The sequence below is a fragment of the Xyrauchen texanus genome, chromosome 48 (genome assembly GCF_025860055.1).
Source record: "Xyrauchen texanus isolate HMW12.3.18 chromosome 48, RBS_HiC_50CHRs, whole genome shotgun sequence".
In the NCBI taxonomy this organism is placed as follows: domain Eukaryota; kingdom Metazoa; phylum Chordata; class Actinopteri; order Cypriniformes; family Catostomidae; genus Xyrauchen; species Xyrauchen texanus.
The window spans coordinates 12,824,006-12,840,150 of NC_068323.1; the positions used below are offsets into that span (position 1 = coordinate 12,824,006).

The following is a 16,145-nucleotide window of genomic DNA, read 5'->3' on the forward strand; positions in this document are numbered from 1 at the left end:
GAGGGTCTCTTTGAAGTTTCGTTATGTTTATTAATGTGCATGCAGATATGTAGCACTCAGGACACTATAATAATGGTGCAGTGCAGTAAAGTGCAATAACATTCAATAGCAATCATTGCATTGTACATAATTATTAACATTATGACTGATGATTTTTGTTGCAGTTCTGATACAAAAACTTTTCTCCTAAATGGACTTTCTCATTAGCTCTTAAATCATGCTTATTTTTGCATGGATATTGTACAAACTATGATATAGCCAAAATAAAACAATAATATTCTGATTTAAGATAACATTATGGAGATCTAGAAGAAAACTGGGGATATAGTTGAGTAAGTTTTAACCTATGACCCATAAACCATAAAAACAAAAAGCACTTTATAATGGGTTTCCTTCCATGGAACTGACATCATCCAAATAGTCATCAGCAAAGTTGAGCATCTGCTGTAGAGCAGTGAGAAGCAGAACATCACAGTTGAGGTTCAGCTCCAACTCCTGGCTGTAGTTCTTCACTGGTAACACACAAGAGACAGGAACACCCAACCGAGAGCTCACCTCCTGCACCTGCAGAAGCAACACAAATATATCAGTCCATCTGTGGCACTTTGAGAACTAGTGTCCATGTAATCATGTCTCACCTTTGTCTTGATGTAGGAACTGACATAAATGTTTTGTAGGTCTTTCTCCACATGGGAACATGCCTCATCTACTTTTGTCATCAAGACAAACTGGGGAACACCTAGAAATTGTTTACATATTCTGTCACAATGAACATTTGGAAAGCATCATCATTTATGCAACATACTGTTTAAGATATGTAGAGAAATGCAACATACTATCTGTACAGCCGTAGCCAAAAGTATTGGTAGTGACATAAATATTGTGTTTCGCAAAGTTTTCTGCTTCAGTTGTTGTGGTGTTGATTCACAATGTTTCTAGATTATTGTGCAGAGTGATCAGATGAATTTTAAATAATTGCAAAAAGCTTAATTGGCATCACAAAAACCCAAATTTCTCAGTTTTTTGGCCCTGGCACAAAATGACCAGCTAATATCATTTCGCTAATCATATCAGCAGCACCTGGGAAAGTGTGAACGAGTACTAGTCAGGTGAAGTCACTCAATCATTCTGATTGGATTATATGAGCCGACTGATTGCTATAAAATGAGGGAAGTGCTTCCAATCATTGTGTTCTTGTTAGCAATGGTTACCTCTAAAGAAAGACGTGCAGCCATCATCGCTTTGCATCAAAATTGCCTCACATGCAAGGAAATTTCTGCAAAGAATATTGCACCTGAAAGAACCATTTACCGGATCATCAAGAACTTCAAGGAGAGAGGTTCAACTGCAGTGAAGAAGGCTTCGGGACGTCCCAGAGTGTCCAGCAAGCACCAGGACTATCTCCTCGTGTTACCACCAGTGCAGAGCTTGCTCAATATTGGCAGCAGGTTGGTGTGAGTGCACCAGCATGCACAGTGAGGTGAAGACTTTTGGACAATGGCCTGGTGTCAAGAAGGGCAGCAATGAAGCCACTTCTCTCCAAGAAAAACATCAAGGACAGACTGAAATTCTGCAGGAAATACAAGAATTGGACAGCAGAAGACTGGTGCAAAGTTATTTTCTCTGATGAAGCCCCCTTCCAACTGTTTGGGACATCTAGAAAATCGATAGTCCGGAGAAGAAAAGGTGAACGCTACCATGAGTCCTGTGTCGTGCCAACAGTGAAGCATCCTGAGACCCCATGTGTGGGATTGCTTTTCATCCAAGGGAGTGGGCTCTCTCACAATTCTGCCCAAAAACACTGCCATGAATAAAGAATGGTATCAAAACGTCCTGCAAGAGCAACTTCTCCCAACGACCCAGGAGCAATTTGAGCAGGAGATATTTTCCAGCATGATGGAGCACCATGTCACAAGGCAAGAGTGATAATGAAGTGGCTCAGAGATCACTACTTTGAGCTTTTGGATCCATGGCCAGGCAACTCCCCGGATCTTAAACCTGTGGTCAGTCCTCAAAAGGCGAGTGGACAAGCAGAAGCCCACAAATTGTGATCAACTCCGAGCACTAATAAGGCAAGAATGGATCGTCATCAGTCAGGATTTGGCCCAGAAGCTGAAATCCAGCATGCCAGAGCGAATTGTAGAGGTTATGAAGAACAAGGTACATAAAGAACACTGTAAATATTGACTCTTTGCATATATTGAATGTTTTTGCCAATAAAAGCCTTTAAACATATGAAACGCTTATCATTGTTTTCCAGTATACCATAGAAACATGTTAAAAATTATCTACAAATACTGAAGCAGCCAAATTTGCAAAACACAAAATGTATGTCACTTCCAATACTTTTGGCCACGGCTGTAGTATATACTATATTTTAGTCACTAGATCAGGGCCAAATTACCGACCGGGCCAATGGTGCCAGTGCCCAGGGTTCCCTTGACTGCCCGGGGGTGCCCTGGGCTTTAAGGCTGTGTGATCTAGTTTGGTGATCCCCGCTTGAAAACCCACTCAACAACTTTTGACCATGAACAACAAACACCCCCCCCCTTTTGGGTTGGGGGGGAGGGGGTCCCTTGAAGATAATTGGCCCCAGGGCCTTTGCAAGTCATAATCTGTCCCTGCACTAGATTACTATTTATCTCTGATATAATATAAATTTTATATTGATAAAAATATTGTTGTTTCACTTACCCATTGAGTTCACTTTTCTGCGTATTGCAGCAAGTTTTTCCTCCAGCTTGCTGGACATGAGGGAGATTTTGGTCCCGTCTATCACGTACACCACACAGTGGATCTGTTTTTGTAGAGATGCAGATATGGAGGCTTTTTGCGTAGATTGAAATGGTGTCACAGGGTTGAACTAAATAAAGTGGATTTAGAGTGAAACATAACATTAACATTATCTTCACTTCATGAATTTGACTTCAAAGATAACTGTACCATCTCTATGCTCAACTTACTTTATAACGGTCTTGTATGTGACCTTGAAGAATGCTGCTAATGTCTTCAATATCCAGTCCTGCTCCTGTTTGCTCCTCTAATCCCATGGTGTCACATAACACAAATGACAATGGCTTTCCCTCACGACCATCTTTCACTGGATATGTGCGAAACTATTGACAAAATTCAGAAACAGCTGTTGACATTGTAGACAATGAACGAAGTCAAAATTATAAACATTTTTTTTTAAATCAATGGAGACTAATGCTGTTGGTTCTTCACCTGTGTGGTCAGACTTGTGCTTGAAGATCCTGACATGGCTTTGCCAGTCATGCGACCCATGAAGATGGAGTTAATGGAGTTGAAGAAACTGGACTTTCCAGCACCTACAGGACCAATCATGAGGATCCGAACCTGCCTCACAGAGGTCATCAGGGGTTTATGATTCTTGATCAATTCCATAAGCTTTCCTCGTTGTCTACAAAAGATATCATACCTTTATTATTGCATATTACTGAATGAAATCAGCACTTGAAAAATAACAAAACTGAGTGGAAACATACTGAGCTGTCCACAGAATATTCCTCCATGGCTTCTCCTCAACTCTGACCTGAGGGACTGTCAGAAAACTTACTGTTAGTATATTATGGTCAGTATGTACTAACTATGTTTATCTAAAAAGACAAATATCAAATAATGTAATTTAATTTACTGTACATGCATGCAAAAATAACTGATGACTGACTTACTCTGCTCCACTTTGTACACTTCACATTCACTCAGCTGAGTGTCGTTCCCATATAATGATGTTGAAACGTACCCAAATGCATTACGCTTGTGTAAGTTACCCATGTATATATTGTCTCTTTGATCATGCACACAAGGTTGGTTGTTATAACAAAAGTACAATTGTTGACCAAAGTTGGGCACTCCAGAGTCATCAAGACGTGCATTATATCCAGGGTTAACTTTGAAGGTGACGGGGGCTCCACCTTGAATGCTGAACAGGAATGCATTCTCATCAGTAATATAACCACCAGTTTGAGCATAATCTACACTAGTGTATCCCCCAAAGATGTAGCTTGAATAGTTGTAGGCTACAAGCAAGGTGGGACCCTGACGGTCACAATACTTGTGGAAGGCAGAAGCATTATATCCATGGACAGTAGCTTTGTAGAGAAGAGTAAGTTTCACTTTCCCCAGCAGGGCACAGAGCTGCTTTATTTGCTCCTTGGTTAAATTAGAAGTGAGAGAAGCCATGCTGAGCTCTCCAAGCCTTTAGAAAAAGGACAATAAAAATTGATAAATACAACAAAATGCTAAAATAAATTCGAGCTCATTTCATTTATATTTGTACATGTATACCGTTATTGTATGTGCATTTTGAACATGTGTACTGTACACAGTTTTGGCAGACTGCAGTTATTAGTACAGATCCGTCATGTTTAACCAGAATCGAAACTGAAACCAGTGCAAGACCATTTAAAGCACGGGCTTCTGCTTCATCACGATTATTCAAAACAACAGATACATTTGTTAAAAGATTAAAAAGCTACTTTTTGAGAAGCAACTCCACATTTGAAACTGAGAACACAGAATAACTGTGTGTATGTATGTTCAGAATCAGAATCAGCTTTATTGCTAGGTATGTGTACACATACGAGGAATTTGACTCATACATTACTCACGATGTGCTTACTCATACAAAAATACAATAACACAATATTAAATTAAAATTAAATTAAATATATAATCAACATATAATATTTATATCGACAGTGGATCATACCTTTCGAAGTACAATTTCTCTATGTAGAAAACACTAAAACGTGTAGTCTTCTAACAGGAATATAACAGTCTGACTGATACCACAGATTTATCTCTAGAATACCAGAGATGTTTCTCTAGAAGTGGCCAAAAACCGAAAGGCTGCTTACTGCAGAGCAAATGGGTGGAGCTTACGTCTAGCTCCTCCTCCCTACACGTCCAGCGAGGCGGAGCTACATGTAAGTACGTAATAGAGCGCACGGTACCGCTACCGCTTGGAAAGTTGGCGGACAGTCACAAATAATTCACAAGTAATGGCAGAATGTAAAAACTGAAACTGATTAAAGATAAACTGAACTTTGAGGCGTGTGTAATATGTTTCCTTAGACCTATCTGGACATGAATATTAATGTTAGCTATGTTTGAGTCCCTGAATGTTTAATCGTGCTTAGGTTAACGTTAGCGTCAAAAACCGAGAACCTAAATACATATAATTTGTGGCTCAGCGAAGCATTAAGATTTGTCTCAGCTAATGTTAACAGATTAATTTCATATTATTGGTATTAACATGTGGACACCACTTGTTGCATTTGGCAACTTTTAGCAAGTGTAGGCTGTGTGTGTATTATGATAAGTATAAATATATATAATTAGTTATTTATTGGCTGATAGATGTAAATGGTGTGTGCTTGTTTAACCAGCACAGACGCATCAGACAATACTGAAGAGAGATGCACAGTGTGCTGCAGAAAATACCACTGTGCCTACTGTAAATTGGTGTATAACCATTTTAATGAGGTACAGAATCATCCCGAACTTACCACCCGAAGCGAAGCCCACAGATGTGAAAACAGGAGTGTTTAATGCACACCTAGGTATGGATTACCCCGTTTATACCATGGTCTTGCCCCAATTAATAAAGTTAAAGCTGTCATTGTATGTCAAACTGACTGCAATTACCTGCAGTAAACTGTTTTAATGCACACCACCTTCCAGCTAATCAGAATTAGTACCAATCAGTACCAGTATTGAGACTGACCAATAGGGCTGCATGATTTGGACTAAAAGTCATATTGCGATTATTTTGAAAAATATCGCGATTGTGATTTGAGCTGCGATTATGATGTTTTCCACGTTCTACTGTAAAAAGGCTGCTGGGGTTTTCACATTGAGCCCTCTTAAAAAGAACCAAACTGAGACCTTTTTTCAGTTCAACCACAAACAAACAAATAAGTAAAAAAAAAGTCATCTTCATATCCAAATGTTACCATCCACGCTTACCTGAAACAGTCAAATTGAATATTAGGCATGCTCCAATCAGGATTTCAACATCTCCAATTTTCTTTTCATCTCATCAATCGATGCTGATCATTTAACTTTTTATCAGCAGCTCTGTCAAAGCTGGTTATATGTAAATGTTCTGCTCAATGTCACTGTTAACTGAATTTCCCTGTCAGTAATACCATAGTTGTTGCTGTCAAAAATAATGTTGGTTGATTGAATAATGCAATAAACACAAAATATAATTTTTAAATATAAATGTTACTCTTTATTCTAGGCCTTAAAAAACTAATTGGCTTATACAAATTATTCGCATATAAACTTGGAAGAGAGCAGAATATTTATTTATTTAATTAAATCGCAGCCCTTCCAGTTTAATAATTGCACAAAGTCATATCGCGGTTTCGATTTTATTTCGATTAATTGTGCAGCCCTACTGACCATGGTACAATACGATCAACTTTATTTTCTGCTAACATGTGACTGCTCCAGAAGATATATTGTTGTATAATAATTAAATGTGTTGTGTTATTGTTTTATTATAGAAACTTCAAATCAAATTTCACCTGGCCTTTGGACTATGTCCTTACTGAGAGATTGTGAGGTACAGCTTTTAACTTCTTTGCATGTAAACCATTATTATCAGCAGAGGAGTGTCATCATATAATGCATTCAGAGTGCACTATATACTGTATGTACAATATGGTCTTATTCCACTCTTAATTAACAGGGTGCACCACTTCAGCTTGGAGGGACCGACTGGGATATTCATTTTGATGGTAAGTGGTCATATAATGGCTATACCATTGTCTCTGTGTGTGCTAAACACTGAATTTGTTAATATAACATCAGAGTTATGATTTTGTATTTCAGTACGCCCTGTATGTGACCCTTGGGAAGCCCTTTGATTTTACAGAGTTTATCAAATTCTGGTTATTTGTTCAGCAAAAAGGATTGAAAGCACAGTTAAAACTTTATGCTTAAGATTTTCAATTGCCATCTTTTATCAGTCTGACATGCCTTTTTTTTATTTTTTTACTTTTTCTTCAAAGCCAACAGACAGTCACCAAACAAATGATCCAACCGGATCTAAACATAATGGAGGTCACCCTGTGCCAGATGTCATGGAGGTCCCCCCCTCTGTGCCAAACATCATGGAGGTCACCCCAACTACGAGAATCCATGTATGTACAGGGAAGGTTTATGTATTGTTTGACTATTGTTTGTTTATGTAATTACCTTTCCTGTTTCATAAAAGTCTTTGAACAGCACTTGACTAATTACATTATTATTGAAATGTCTTATCATTTTGCACAAAGGACTCGGCAGTGATGGAACCGATTCTGCTCGCCTGTGACTGGGTGGAGGAGAACAGAACCCACTGGGAAAGTTAAATTACCACAGGTCATAAGAATGAACGAGGATGATGCCTTGTTGGCCATAACAATGCGGGACCTGTTTATTGACAACATATTCTATGAAGGTGAAATGGATGAGGACAAAATCCAGGCTCCCTTTGTTTCACCATTGAGAGAATAGAGGACATGGAGTTTTTCATGCAGGAAAAATATGACAAAACAAATATTTGTATGTCTTGCCTGCACAACCCTCACCTTCAACAAGCAAACTGATGGGGCAGATCTGGGTAAATATTGTTTTGTATTGTATTGTCTTGTAGTTTTAGGTTTTGTAAAATGTCTAGTTTTTTTAACCAATTAAAGTTTTGTGGAAAAAAAAGTGTTCATAAAACTATAAACTATATACTAAAATTACATTTTGTATCTTAAAACTTATATTTTGTTCCTAGATTGAAGATTGATATTTATGTTAGCTGTACATTTTGCTAACAATGGTTAATAGAAATAAAATAAATACAGCAACATTTGAGGGTAGTGAAGTATGTGACTAATCAAATGTAAAGTAACACTTCCAGTTTAATAAATGTTCCTGGAATGGTTGCCTTGCTACTAGTCTCAGAGCACACTTGTCTTCTTGATTTCTTCTTTAGTGTGACACGTGGCTGGTTTGAGACTACTGGACAGGTTACTTATTACCATTTTGTTAATTGGACAGTGATTTGATTAAGATGTGGACTAATTGCATCCAAAATTATATTCCATCTAAATTATATTCACAACTACACTGTTGTACATGCATTCATATATATATATATATATATATATATATATATATATATATATATATATATATATATATATATATATTTAATTTTTTTGGTTGTTTTTTGGAGGTGGAGATCCTAAGTGTAGTCTACATTTAAAAAGAATAAGCGAAGCAAATAGGTGATCGTTTTATTTTTGTATCACACCTGCAAGGGCAACTCAGTTCCCACGTTTAAAAGCAAAGAACATATTAGGAGCATCATTTATTACATTCATTCATTATTGAGATAAATTCAAAAATAGCCACATAGCCTTAATATGGTGGGGAATAAAAGAAAGCAGGGGTACACAGATAGTAGTCATGCCATTTGTCACAGAAACTATGCCGAAAAATTATGAAATCATCAAAAATGTCAAAATAGCTATGCCAGCAGTATTATGGTTACTTTGACCTAATCTTTGATTTCACGTAAAGTGCGTGCAAAAAGGATATACCGGCTTTAAGCAAGCACAAGTGAAGACAAGAGAGGAAATGTATTCGTAGAAGAAGAAGAGAGAGAAAAAAAGAAGCAATTTTAACTTTCTGGGGATTCACAGCGTGAGAAATACGAGGTGTGAGCGTGTGAACTGGTTGTATGCGTGAGTATCACGGTCAAAGCGTGAGACTTGGCAGCTATGAATTATTATTATTACATTATTATTATATATTTTTTTACAAATGCAATTTAAAACAAAAAAATTAATTGAATTGACCTCTTTTATGATTAACATGTTTTCAGTTAAGGTTATATTCTTTTCTGGGGCTTAATTTAATTAATTGTTTTTTTTAAATTACATTTTTAAAGCATTTAATAATAATAATAATAATTTAATAGATCTGGACAAAAATAAATAATCAGTCTCACGTCATTGACTCGTTGCACCCGTTTTCGATCATTGTCCTTCACCCTTCGCTTTCTCCAAGGTTCCAGATCAAAGGCGATGATTCGTCGGTTCGTCGTTCCGTTCAAATTAGTCGGATTTTAATTGGTGGAGATGCGCGTGCGCGTGCACACCCATCCAGTCTCGAGGCCGAGCGAGTTTCCTTCCTGCCGGTGGGAATCAAGAGAGATCCGTCGGCTAACAACAACATTTTAGTGCGGTAAACCAAAAATGGGGACCCGTGAAGATGAATACGATTATTTATTTAAAGGTCAGTGACTCATATCGGTATATATGAAAGAATAATGTGAATTGTTTTCCTTTATTATCAACCAAAACTTTAAGTGGCCTGATCACTGTAGCTATCAAGTTTAGCTTAAATGATTTGGTACTTTCGATTATTCAACATTTTTAAAGCATATTGATACATATAAATAGATTCTATAATTCGATAGTGTTTACGAGATCGTTTAATTTTGCTAGCATGGTATTAGCAAGCTAGCTGCCAAGATGTGCATTAAGCTAAAGTTAACTAAAAAATTAAGTAGCTGTTTTATATATATATTCAGTTTGCACCTTGTGAAGTAAGCACAATATGTTCAATTTACTTCAGTGATGTTTTCAAATACACCTTTAATGTCATCAAATACTTCGCTAGTCGTTTAGTAATATGTGTTGCTAAATACTGTGCTTGGGCCATAGGAAACGTTTTGCCGTTACTTGCACAAGAAACGTTTCTTTATATTTAAACTGGCAGAATTTAGGAATTAACTTGCATCTGTAAGCAATTTTTTTGTGGCAAGGCCTCAATTACAACCCGAAATCTGGGTAAATCATTAAACCGAGGGAAGAACCCTGTAAGGAAATGTTTGATGACATCATAAACAAGTTGATGTTGACATCATAGACAAGTTGATACTGACGTTACGTAATAAGTCTGTTACATGGTAGTGGGTAAAAATAACTTCCTTTTCCAATACAATACAATACATTTGTGACGTGTTTTTACTTCACTTTGTTTATATTAGCTTTTCAAATTAGGCTATATTAATTTATTTAAATTGCACCTTCGAAAAGTTGATTATTTTGTAAATAGATGCAGTCTATTTACAGTAAATCAAGATTGTTGCTTATGCAGCCACTTGAGTGATTGAGACAGCACAAAATGACTAAGCAGCCAAATAAAATTGTTGTTACTTGACATGTTGCATGTAGATGACTCCTATTTAAAGGACTTTTTCAGGTTCAAGATAAGTTAAGGTCAATCGACAGCATTTGTGGCATAATATTGATTACCACAAAAATGCAAACATCGAGGTTACAGATTGACGTTGTCGATAACGTTGACTAATCGTCTCAGCCCTACCCGGAGTAGTCCTTTAAACCCAGATAGGTTTAAATCAATTTGTTTCCATAGAGATACTGTATAAGTCGTCTTCATCCTCGCTACGGTATCCTGATTTTACACCAAACTTAAAAGTGAAATTTGACCATTTCACCATGGGCGAGAAAACCACAAAATGCTGGCCTTTTAGGGGTGTGCCACATTGGTTATTCTCACAATTTCTTGTCTTGACTGTGTTTACAGGCTCCTTTTAGTTCCCCAATTGATCTTAAACCATTTTGTCAATTGCTTCAGGTTTCATGATGAGAAAATGATGACCGTGTTGGAATGGACGCAGTTTGAGTTTGTTGATATTTTCTATGTATTTCTGGTTCTAAATACAATTTCAATAGTTGTAGGCTATATTTATGGTGTTTCTGAGTTTTTTTAACTGATGGAGCAGGGGCAAATGAGTGTGTGTGTGTGTGTGTGTGTGTGCGTGTGCGTGCGCGCGTTTGTGTGTGTGTGTGTGTGTGTGCGTACGTGCGTGTGTGTGTGTTTTTTAGATTATATTTTGGAAATTGTCTTTCTACCTTATCTCTATGGTCCCATGTACAAGCATCCAGGCTACTGCCTAATCTAGTGTGTTTCTGCTTTGCAAATGATGACAATGTACATGCTTTGGGTGCAAACTTTGGTCAGTGGTTTACTTTTAAAGAACTGTTTTGGGTTCACCACAATTTAAGCTCCATGGACAGCATTTGTGACATGTTGATATTGACTGCATAAAATAATTTTTTGTTCTGTGTTTTACAGAAAACAAAGAAGCAAAAATTGAGTCACACTGACGCATTAACTATGGAAGGGAATGGGACCAGTTCATAAACATTCAAATACTCTCACTATTTCAAAAGTATAGCCACAAGACATAAACACTAAGCGTGTAAACAAGACTTTAATGTGATAAAAACGGTTGCTAACCTTTTCTGTGCAAAGTTATAGTCCATCCAATAGTGTCAAATTTGTTGTCGTGTCTGTGTAGCCCACCGTAAAGCAATTTTATCGCACTAAAATCATGTTAACATGTGTAATGTTTATGTTTTGTTTTGAAACTGTATTTTAACGTTTGTGAACTGGCCCCATTCACTTCCATTGTAAGTGCCTCACTGAAACAGCTAATTTTTATTTTTATATTTTTATTTTTTAATAAACAAGGGACAAGTCTGTGGTAATCAACATTGTTACAAATGCTGTTGATTGAGCTTAACTTGTATTGAACTCGGAACATTCCTTGATGGGCTGAAATGCCGTTTCCCTTCTAACATTCTTCGACCTATGTAAATTGGAATCCAGATGGTGATGGCTATGATGTCTATCAGATGGAAGTGGCAGTAGATAACAAAACTGCCTAACATTTCCTTATTTATTTTGGTTCTAGTGGTACTCATTGGAGACTCTGGTGTAGGGAAGAGTAATCTGTTGTCCCGTTTCACTCGGAATGAGTTCAACCTAGAGAGCAAGAGCACCATTGGTGTGGAATTTGCTACCCGCAGCATCCAAGTGGACAGCAAGACTATAAAGGCTCAGATCTGGGATACAGCAGGACAAGAACGCTACAGAGCCATCACATCAGCGTGAGTACATCAGTATTATACGTTAATTTCTTATCCAAAAATGCAATAATTGAGTGATTGTAAAACCTGATTGCTTGTGTCGGTATAATATTGGTGTAAATTGTACATCCAGTTTTATTTGTGTATTTTAGTGGTCGACCCATATGGGTTTTTTCAATTGAGCAAAACAGTCTGGTTCCTGATGTTAAAATGCCTTTCATTTTTACCATTATATACCTTTAAAGACAGACCTACTGTATGCTGCAAAGGTGTTAATCGGTGGTATATGCTTCTATTAAAGCCATCAGCCTGTGTTGTTTTTTTATGATACAAAATAAAATGATCCCCCCAATCAAAGATTTGCAGAAAACAAAAATATATTTAAAATATATTTCGTTAAATAGACTTATAATCAATAGTTTAAATGAATGGTTTAATATATCCATTGTTTTTAATTTGATTACATTATTCACAATATTTTATGGGATTGTAGTTTATTCCATCAGTTAAGATGTTAACTACTCAGTCTTGTATTTTCAACTTTTTGTCTGATTTTTCAAATACTTTTTTGCTTCAAATCAATGTTTATAATGTTGTGATTCACCTCAGAGCTGGTTGGTTTCATCAATGGCTTAGAACTCCCTTATAAAATATTTTTTTGAACCCAATTAAAAATACTTTCAGGCCCAAGAAGGCTGAATTTGTATTTTATGTTTTATCTCCTTTAAAGGTACTATCGAGGTGCAGTCGGAGCTCTTCTCGTCTATGATATTGCAAAGCATCTGACTTACGAAAATGTCGAGCGCTGGCTGAAGGAACTGCGGGATCATGCGGATAATAACATCGTCATCATGCTGGTGGGCAACAAAAGCGATCTGAGGCACCTCAGGGCTGTTCCAACTGATGAGGCCAGAGCTTTTTCAGGTGAGTGTCTCCACTTAAATGTTTTATTTTTTTAAGCAAAAAATGTAAGTTAAGATATTAAAGTGTCTCTCATCTTATGTCATCCAGAGAAGAACAATATCTCTTTCATCGAAACATCAGCTTTGGACTCAACAAATGTGGAGGAGGCATTCAAAAACATACTTGCAGGTTGGCGCTGATTGTTTTAGTGACCAGTTCACTCTAAAAGCTAAAGTATACTTTGGTTGTCCACGTGGCACTATGTCTCGTGTGCGTTTGATGAAGATTTCGTCATCAGCACATTATACACTGATTATATTTAGTGAGCGGATAATTCTTTTTTGTTTTTGAAAGTAACTTGAAAGTAATTAGTAAAATGATAACTTCTTTTTAGTGAAGTAATTTGTAGAGGATTACTAACTGACCCAATGCTGAACAGCATGTGGAAAAATGCAGCATACCTTAAAGCATAGTACACCCAAAAATGAAAATTCTCACCCTCATACCATCCCAGATCTGTCTGATTGTCTTTCTTCTGTAGAATACAAATTAAGATTTTTAGAAGAATATTTCAGTTCTGTTGGTCCATACAATGCAAGTCAATTGGTGCCAAAATTTTTAAGCTCCAAATTCTACATAAGAGCAACAGGAAAGTACACCAGACGACTCTGTGGTGGTTAAATCCATGTCTTTAAAAGCGATATGATAGGTGTGGGTAAGAAATAGATCAATATTTAAGTCATTTGTTTTACTATAAATTCTCCTACCTGCTCACTCAGTCTCCAATGCACATTCTCCTTCTCATTCACATTCTTTATATATTGCCCTCTACTGGGCAGGGAGGAGAATTATGATAAAAAATTACTTGAAAATGTATCTATTTCTTACCCACACCTATCATATTGTGTCTGAACATGTGGATTTAACCACTAGAGTCATATGGATTACTTTTGTGCTCCCTTTATGTAGATTTAGGAGCTTCAAATTTAGCCTCCCATCCACTTGGGTTTTGAGAATCTACAGAGCTGAATTATTCTTCTAAAAATGGTAATTTGTGTTCAACAGAAGAAAGTCATACACATCTGGGATGCCATCATGAGAGAATTGTAATTTTTGGGAGAACTATCTCTATAAAATTCATATATTCATACAATATGCATTTGTTTTTGGGCTAATGCATGAATTTTGGTTCCAAGTGAATAAAACAAATGTCCGTTGTCTCTCAGTGTAACATGATCCTTTTATTCCAGAAATCTATCGGATTGTATCACAGAAGCAGATCTCTGACAGGTCCATGCACGACGAGTCTCCGGGCAACAATGTAGTGGACATCAGCATGCCGCCCACTACTGATGGGTTAAAGGGCAACAAATTTCAGTGCTGTCAGAATCTGTGACCCCCCCATCCTTGGGCTATCTCTTGTGTTACCCTCTATTTATCTCAGCTTTGCCCCTGTGTGTTGTTCTACAGCTTTATCCTCATTGTGAATACCATGCTAATTCTAGACATAGAAGCTTGAATTTCTATGTGACATTCCTTTTAACTTTTTTTCGGCGGGGTTCTTGTTAGTTTGTTCTGTTTTTCTTTCTTTGCTATTATCCACTGTTTGAATTCATGTTTGCACAGCAAAATGTTTTTCATCGAAAGTGATTATTTGGGCGCTGATCGTGTGATCCGCTCCTGTGGAAAAGGGATGGTGAGGGATCAGTGTGTCCACGGCTTCCAGCCGCTCTGATGGGTATTCTCTGGGATCCACACTAAAAGCCTGCTGTCTGTTGACCCAGATATCAGAGGGGACCTCTGACTTGGGCTTGAAAGGGCAGGTTCTTCAGAAAATGCCAGTCGGCAAGTTTATCATGTCTGGATCATACATTCAGCTGTGATCTTGATTTCAAATTGAAGTAGTTCAACCAAAAATGCAAATGATTTTGAAAATGTTATTTTTTGGGTGAAGTATACCTTGAAACATTTCAGGCTTCACACCCTTGGTCCTATTCTGCAATATTTACTGCAGGGTTGAGGGTGTGAATTTGCGCAAGTTGATCAATGTATTCTGTTTGCCATATCTATATTGCAGTTATGAGAATGCATCTATTAAGAATTTCATTAAAATAATTAACAGATTACTCAAAGAACAGTTATATATAAATTATTCACTGCATTGCTGAGTGTTAAAGCTCTTCAATGGGAAAATGCAATGATTCACAGTGTTTTAGGTGTTCAGTTCTCTCACTGGTCTGTGAATAAAGTCACTAAATATTGGATTGTTTGACTAAAACCTTATGTAGAAATGCCTTGGGTTTTCCCATACAGTGATTAAGATGCATTTTTCCAAGTGTGGTTATATGACATTTACACATCCATGAAGTCAAAACAGCTGTTTTGCCATTTATCAGATTACATCAAAATAAAATAAAACAATTGGAATGACAAGGCATTTTATCTTTACGTGTAACATTATGCAACATTTTGTATATCCGAATATACACCAAGAATAAGTGTCATGTGCTTCGTGGTTGGCATTATTCATGGGATGTATTTGGTTTCCATGTCACATGTTCTTTAAAGGGAAATACTGTTAAATAAAACGCACAATTATTACACATACAGTATATTTTTTAAGTTAAACATTGTACCTTTACCAAAGAAAATTATTTTGAATCGTTAAGTAAAAACGAATTGTGTGTACAAAAATGCATTTAGAATGCAAGTTAATGGAGCAACCACTTACCCCATAGACTTGCATTATAAGTACCGACCTTAACACAATTTAAATTATGAAACTAATTCGAACATATTTTATGCCACAATAAGCAACATGACACCGTTGCTGTCACAGTAGAACTTGTATTCAACCACGTTGGGGAATTATTACTCCATGTTTTGTTGTATACTAATATTGACAAGCACACAAAAAAACTGCTTGCGTTAATTTAGTGTTGCTATTGATTTTATTTCAAACTCCATCTGTTTTACAGCATTCTAATAAACGTTTTATTTTAGTTGAGTGAAATCCTTTAAACATTTGGGCAAAAAATAACATTTTAAAATTACACAGTGTAATCATATTAAAGAATGAGAGTCGAATCAATTAATATTTTCCATCACAATAAATAAAGCCAAACGTAGCCAGTGTAATTCCTCAGAAATCATAATAACAATCGACACTTCCCGGTTAACGGCTATTCTCAAAGGTGTTTACGTAAATACCCAAGCAGCGTCGCGAGTTCAAGCGCCTCCCACTATGCTACTAGCGTACGCTGAGCTAGC

General features: G+C 36.8%; 2 protein-coding genes across 2 annotated transcripts; one reads left to right on the forward strand and one right to left on the reverse strand.

Moving 5' to 3' along the window:
• Window positions 1–2: 2 nt before the first annotated feature.
• Window positions 3–4,879, reverse strand: LOC127639491 (interferon-induced protein 44-like). The gene is made up of 8 exons (XM_052121547.1): window positions 4,733–4,879; window positions 3,693–4,219; window positions 3,507–3,561; window positions 3,226–3,421; window positions 2,964–3,116; window positions 2,695–2,863; window positions 639–739; window positions 3–564 (listed from the first exon to the last, which is right to left on the reverse strand). The coding sequence occupies exons 2-8, from the start codon at window positions 4,201–4,203 to the stop codon at window positions 379–381; spliced, it is 1,371 nt and encodes a 456-aa protein (XP_051977507.1). The 5' UTR covers window positions 4,204–4,219; window positions 4,733–4,879; the 3' UTR covers window positions 3–378.
• A 4,287-nt stretch (window positions 4,880–9,166) lies between these two features.
• On the forward strand, window positions 9,167–15,471 carry LOC127639614 (ras-related protein Rab-11B-like). Its single transcript, XM_052121725.1, has 5 exons — window positions 9,167–9,306; window positions 11,798–11,993; window positions 12,703–12,896; window positions 12,984–13,064; window positions 14,126–15,471. Exons 1-5 carry the CDS (start codon window positions 9,267–9,269, stop codon window positions 14,269–14,271), a joined length of 657 nt encoding a protein of 218 aa, XP_051977685.1. The 5' UTR covers window positions 9,167–9,266; the 3' UTR covers window positions 14,272–15,471.
• Window positions 15,472–16,145: the final 674 nt, after the last annotated feature.

Excerpts from the sequence above, each read along its gene's own strand:
- LOC127639614 (XM_052121725.1), top strand. The coding sequence starts at position 9,267 with ATGGGGACCCGTGAAGATGAATACGATTATTTATTTAAAG. Across the intron at positions 11,994-12,702 it reads TACAGAGCCATCACATCAGC|GTACTATCGAGGTGCAGTCG; the intron begins GTGAGTACATCA and ends TCTCCTTTAAAG. Across the intron at positions 12,897-12,983 it reads TGAGGCCAGAGCTTTTTCAG|AGAAGAACAATATCTCTTTC; the intron begins GTGAGTGTCTCC and ends TATGTCATCCAG.
- LOC127639491 (XM_052121547.1), bottom strand. The coding sequence starts at position 4,203 with ATGGCTTCTCTCACTTCTAATTTAACCAAGGAGCAAATAAAGCAGCTC. Across the intron at positions 3,422-3,506 it reads AATATTCTGTGGACAGCTCA|ACAACGAGGAAAGCTTATGG; the intron begins GTATGTTTCCAC and ends TATCTTTTGTAG. Across the intron at positions 565-638 it reads GTTCCTACATCAAGACAAAG|GTGCAGGAGGTGAGCTCTCG; the intron begins GTGAGACATGAT and ends TTGCTTCTGCAG.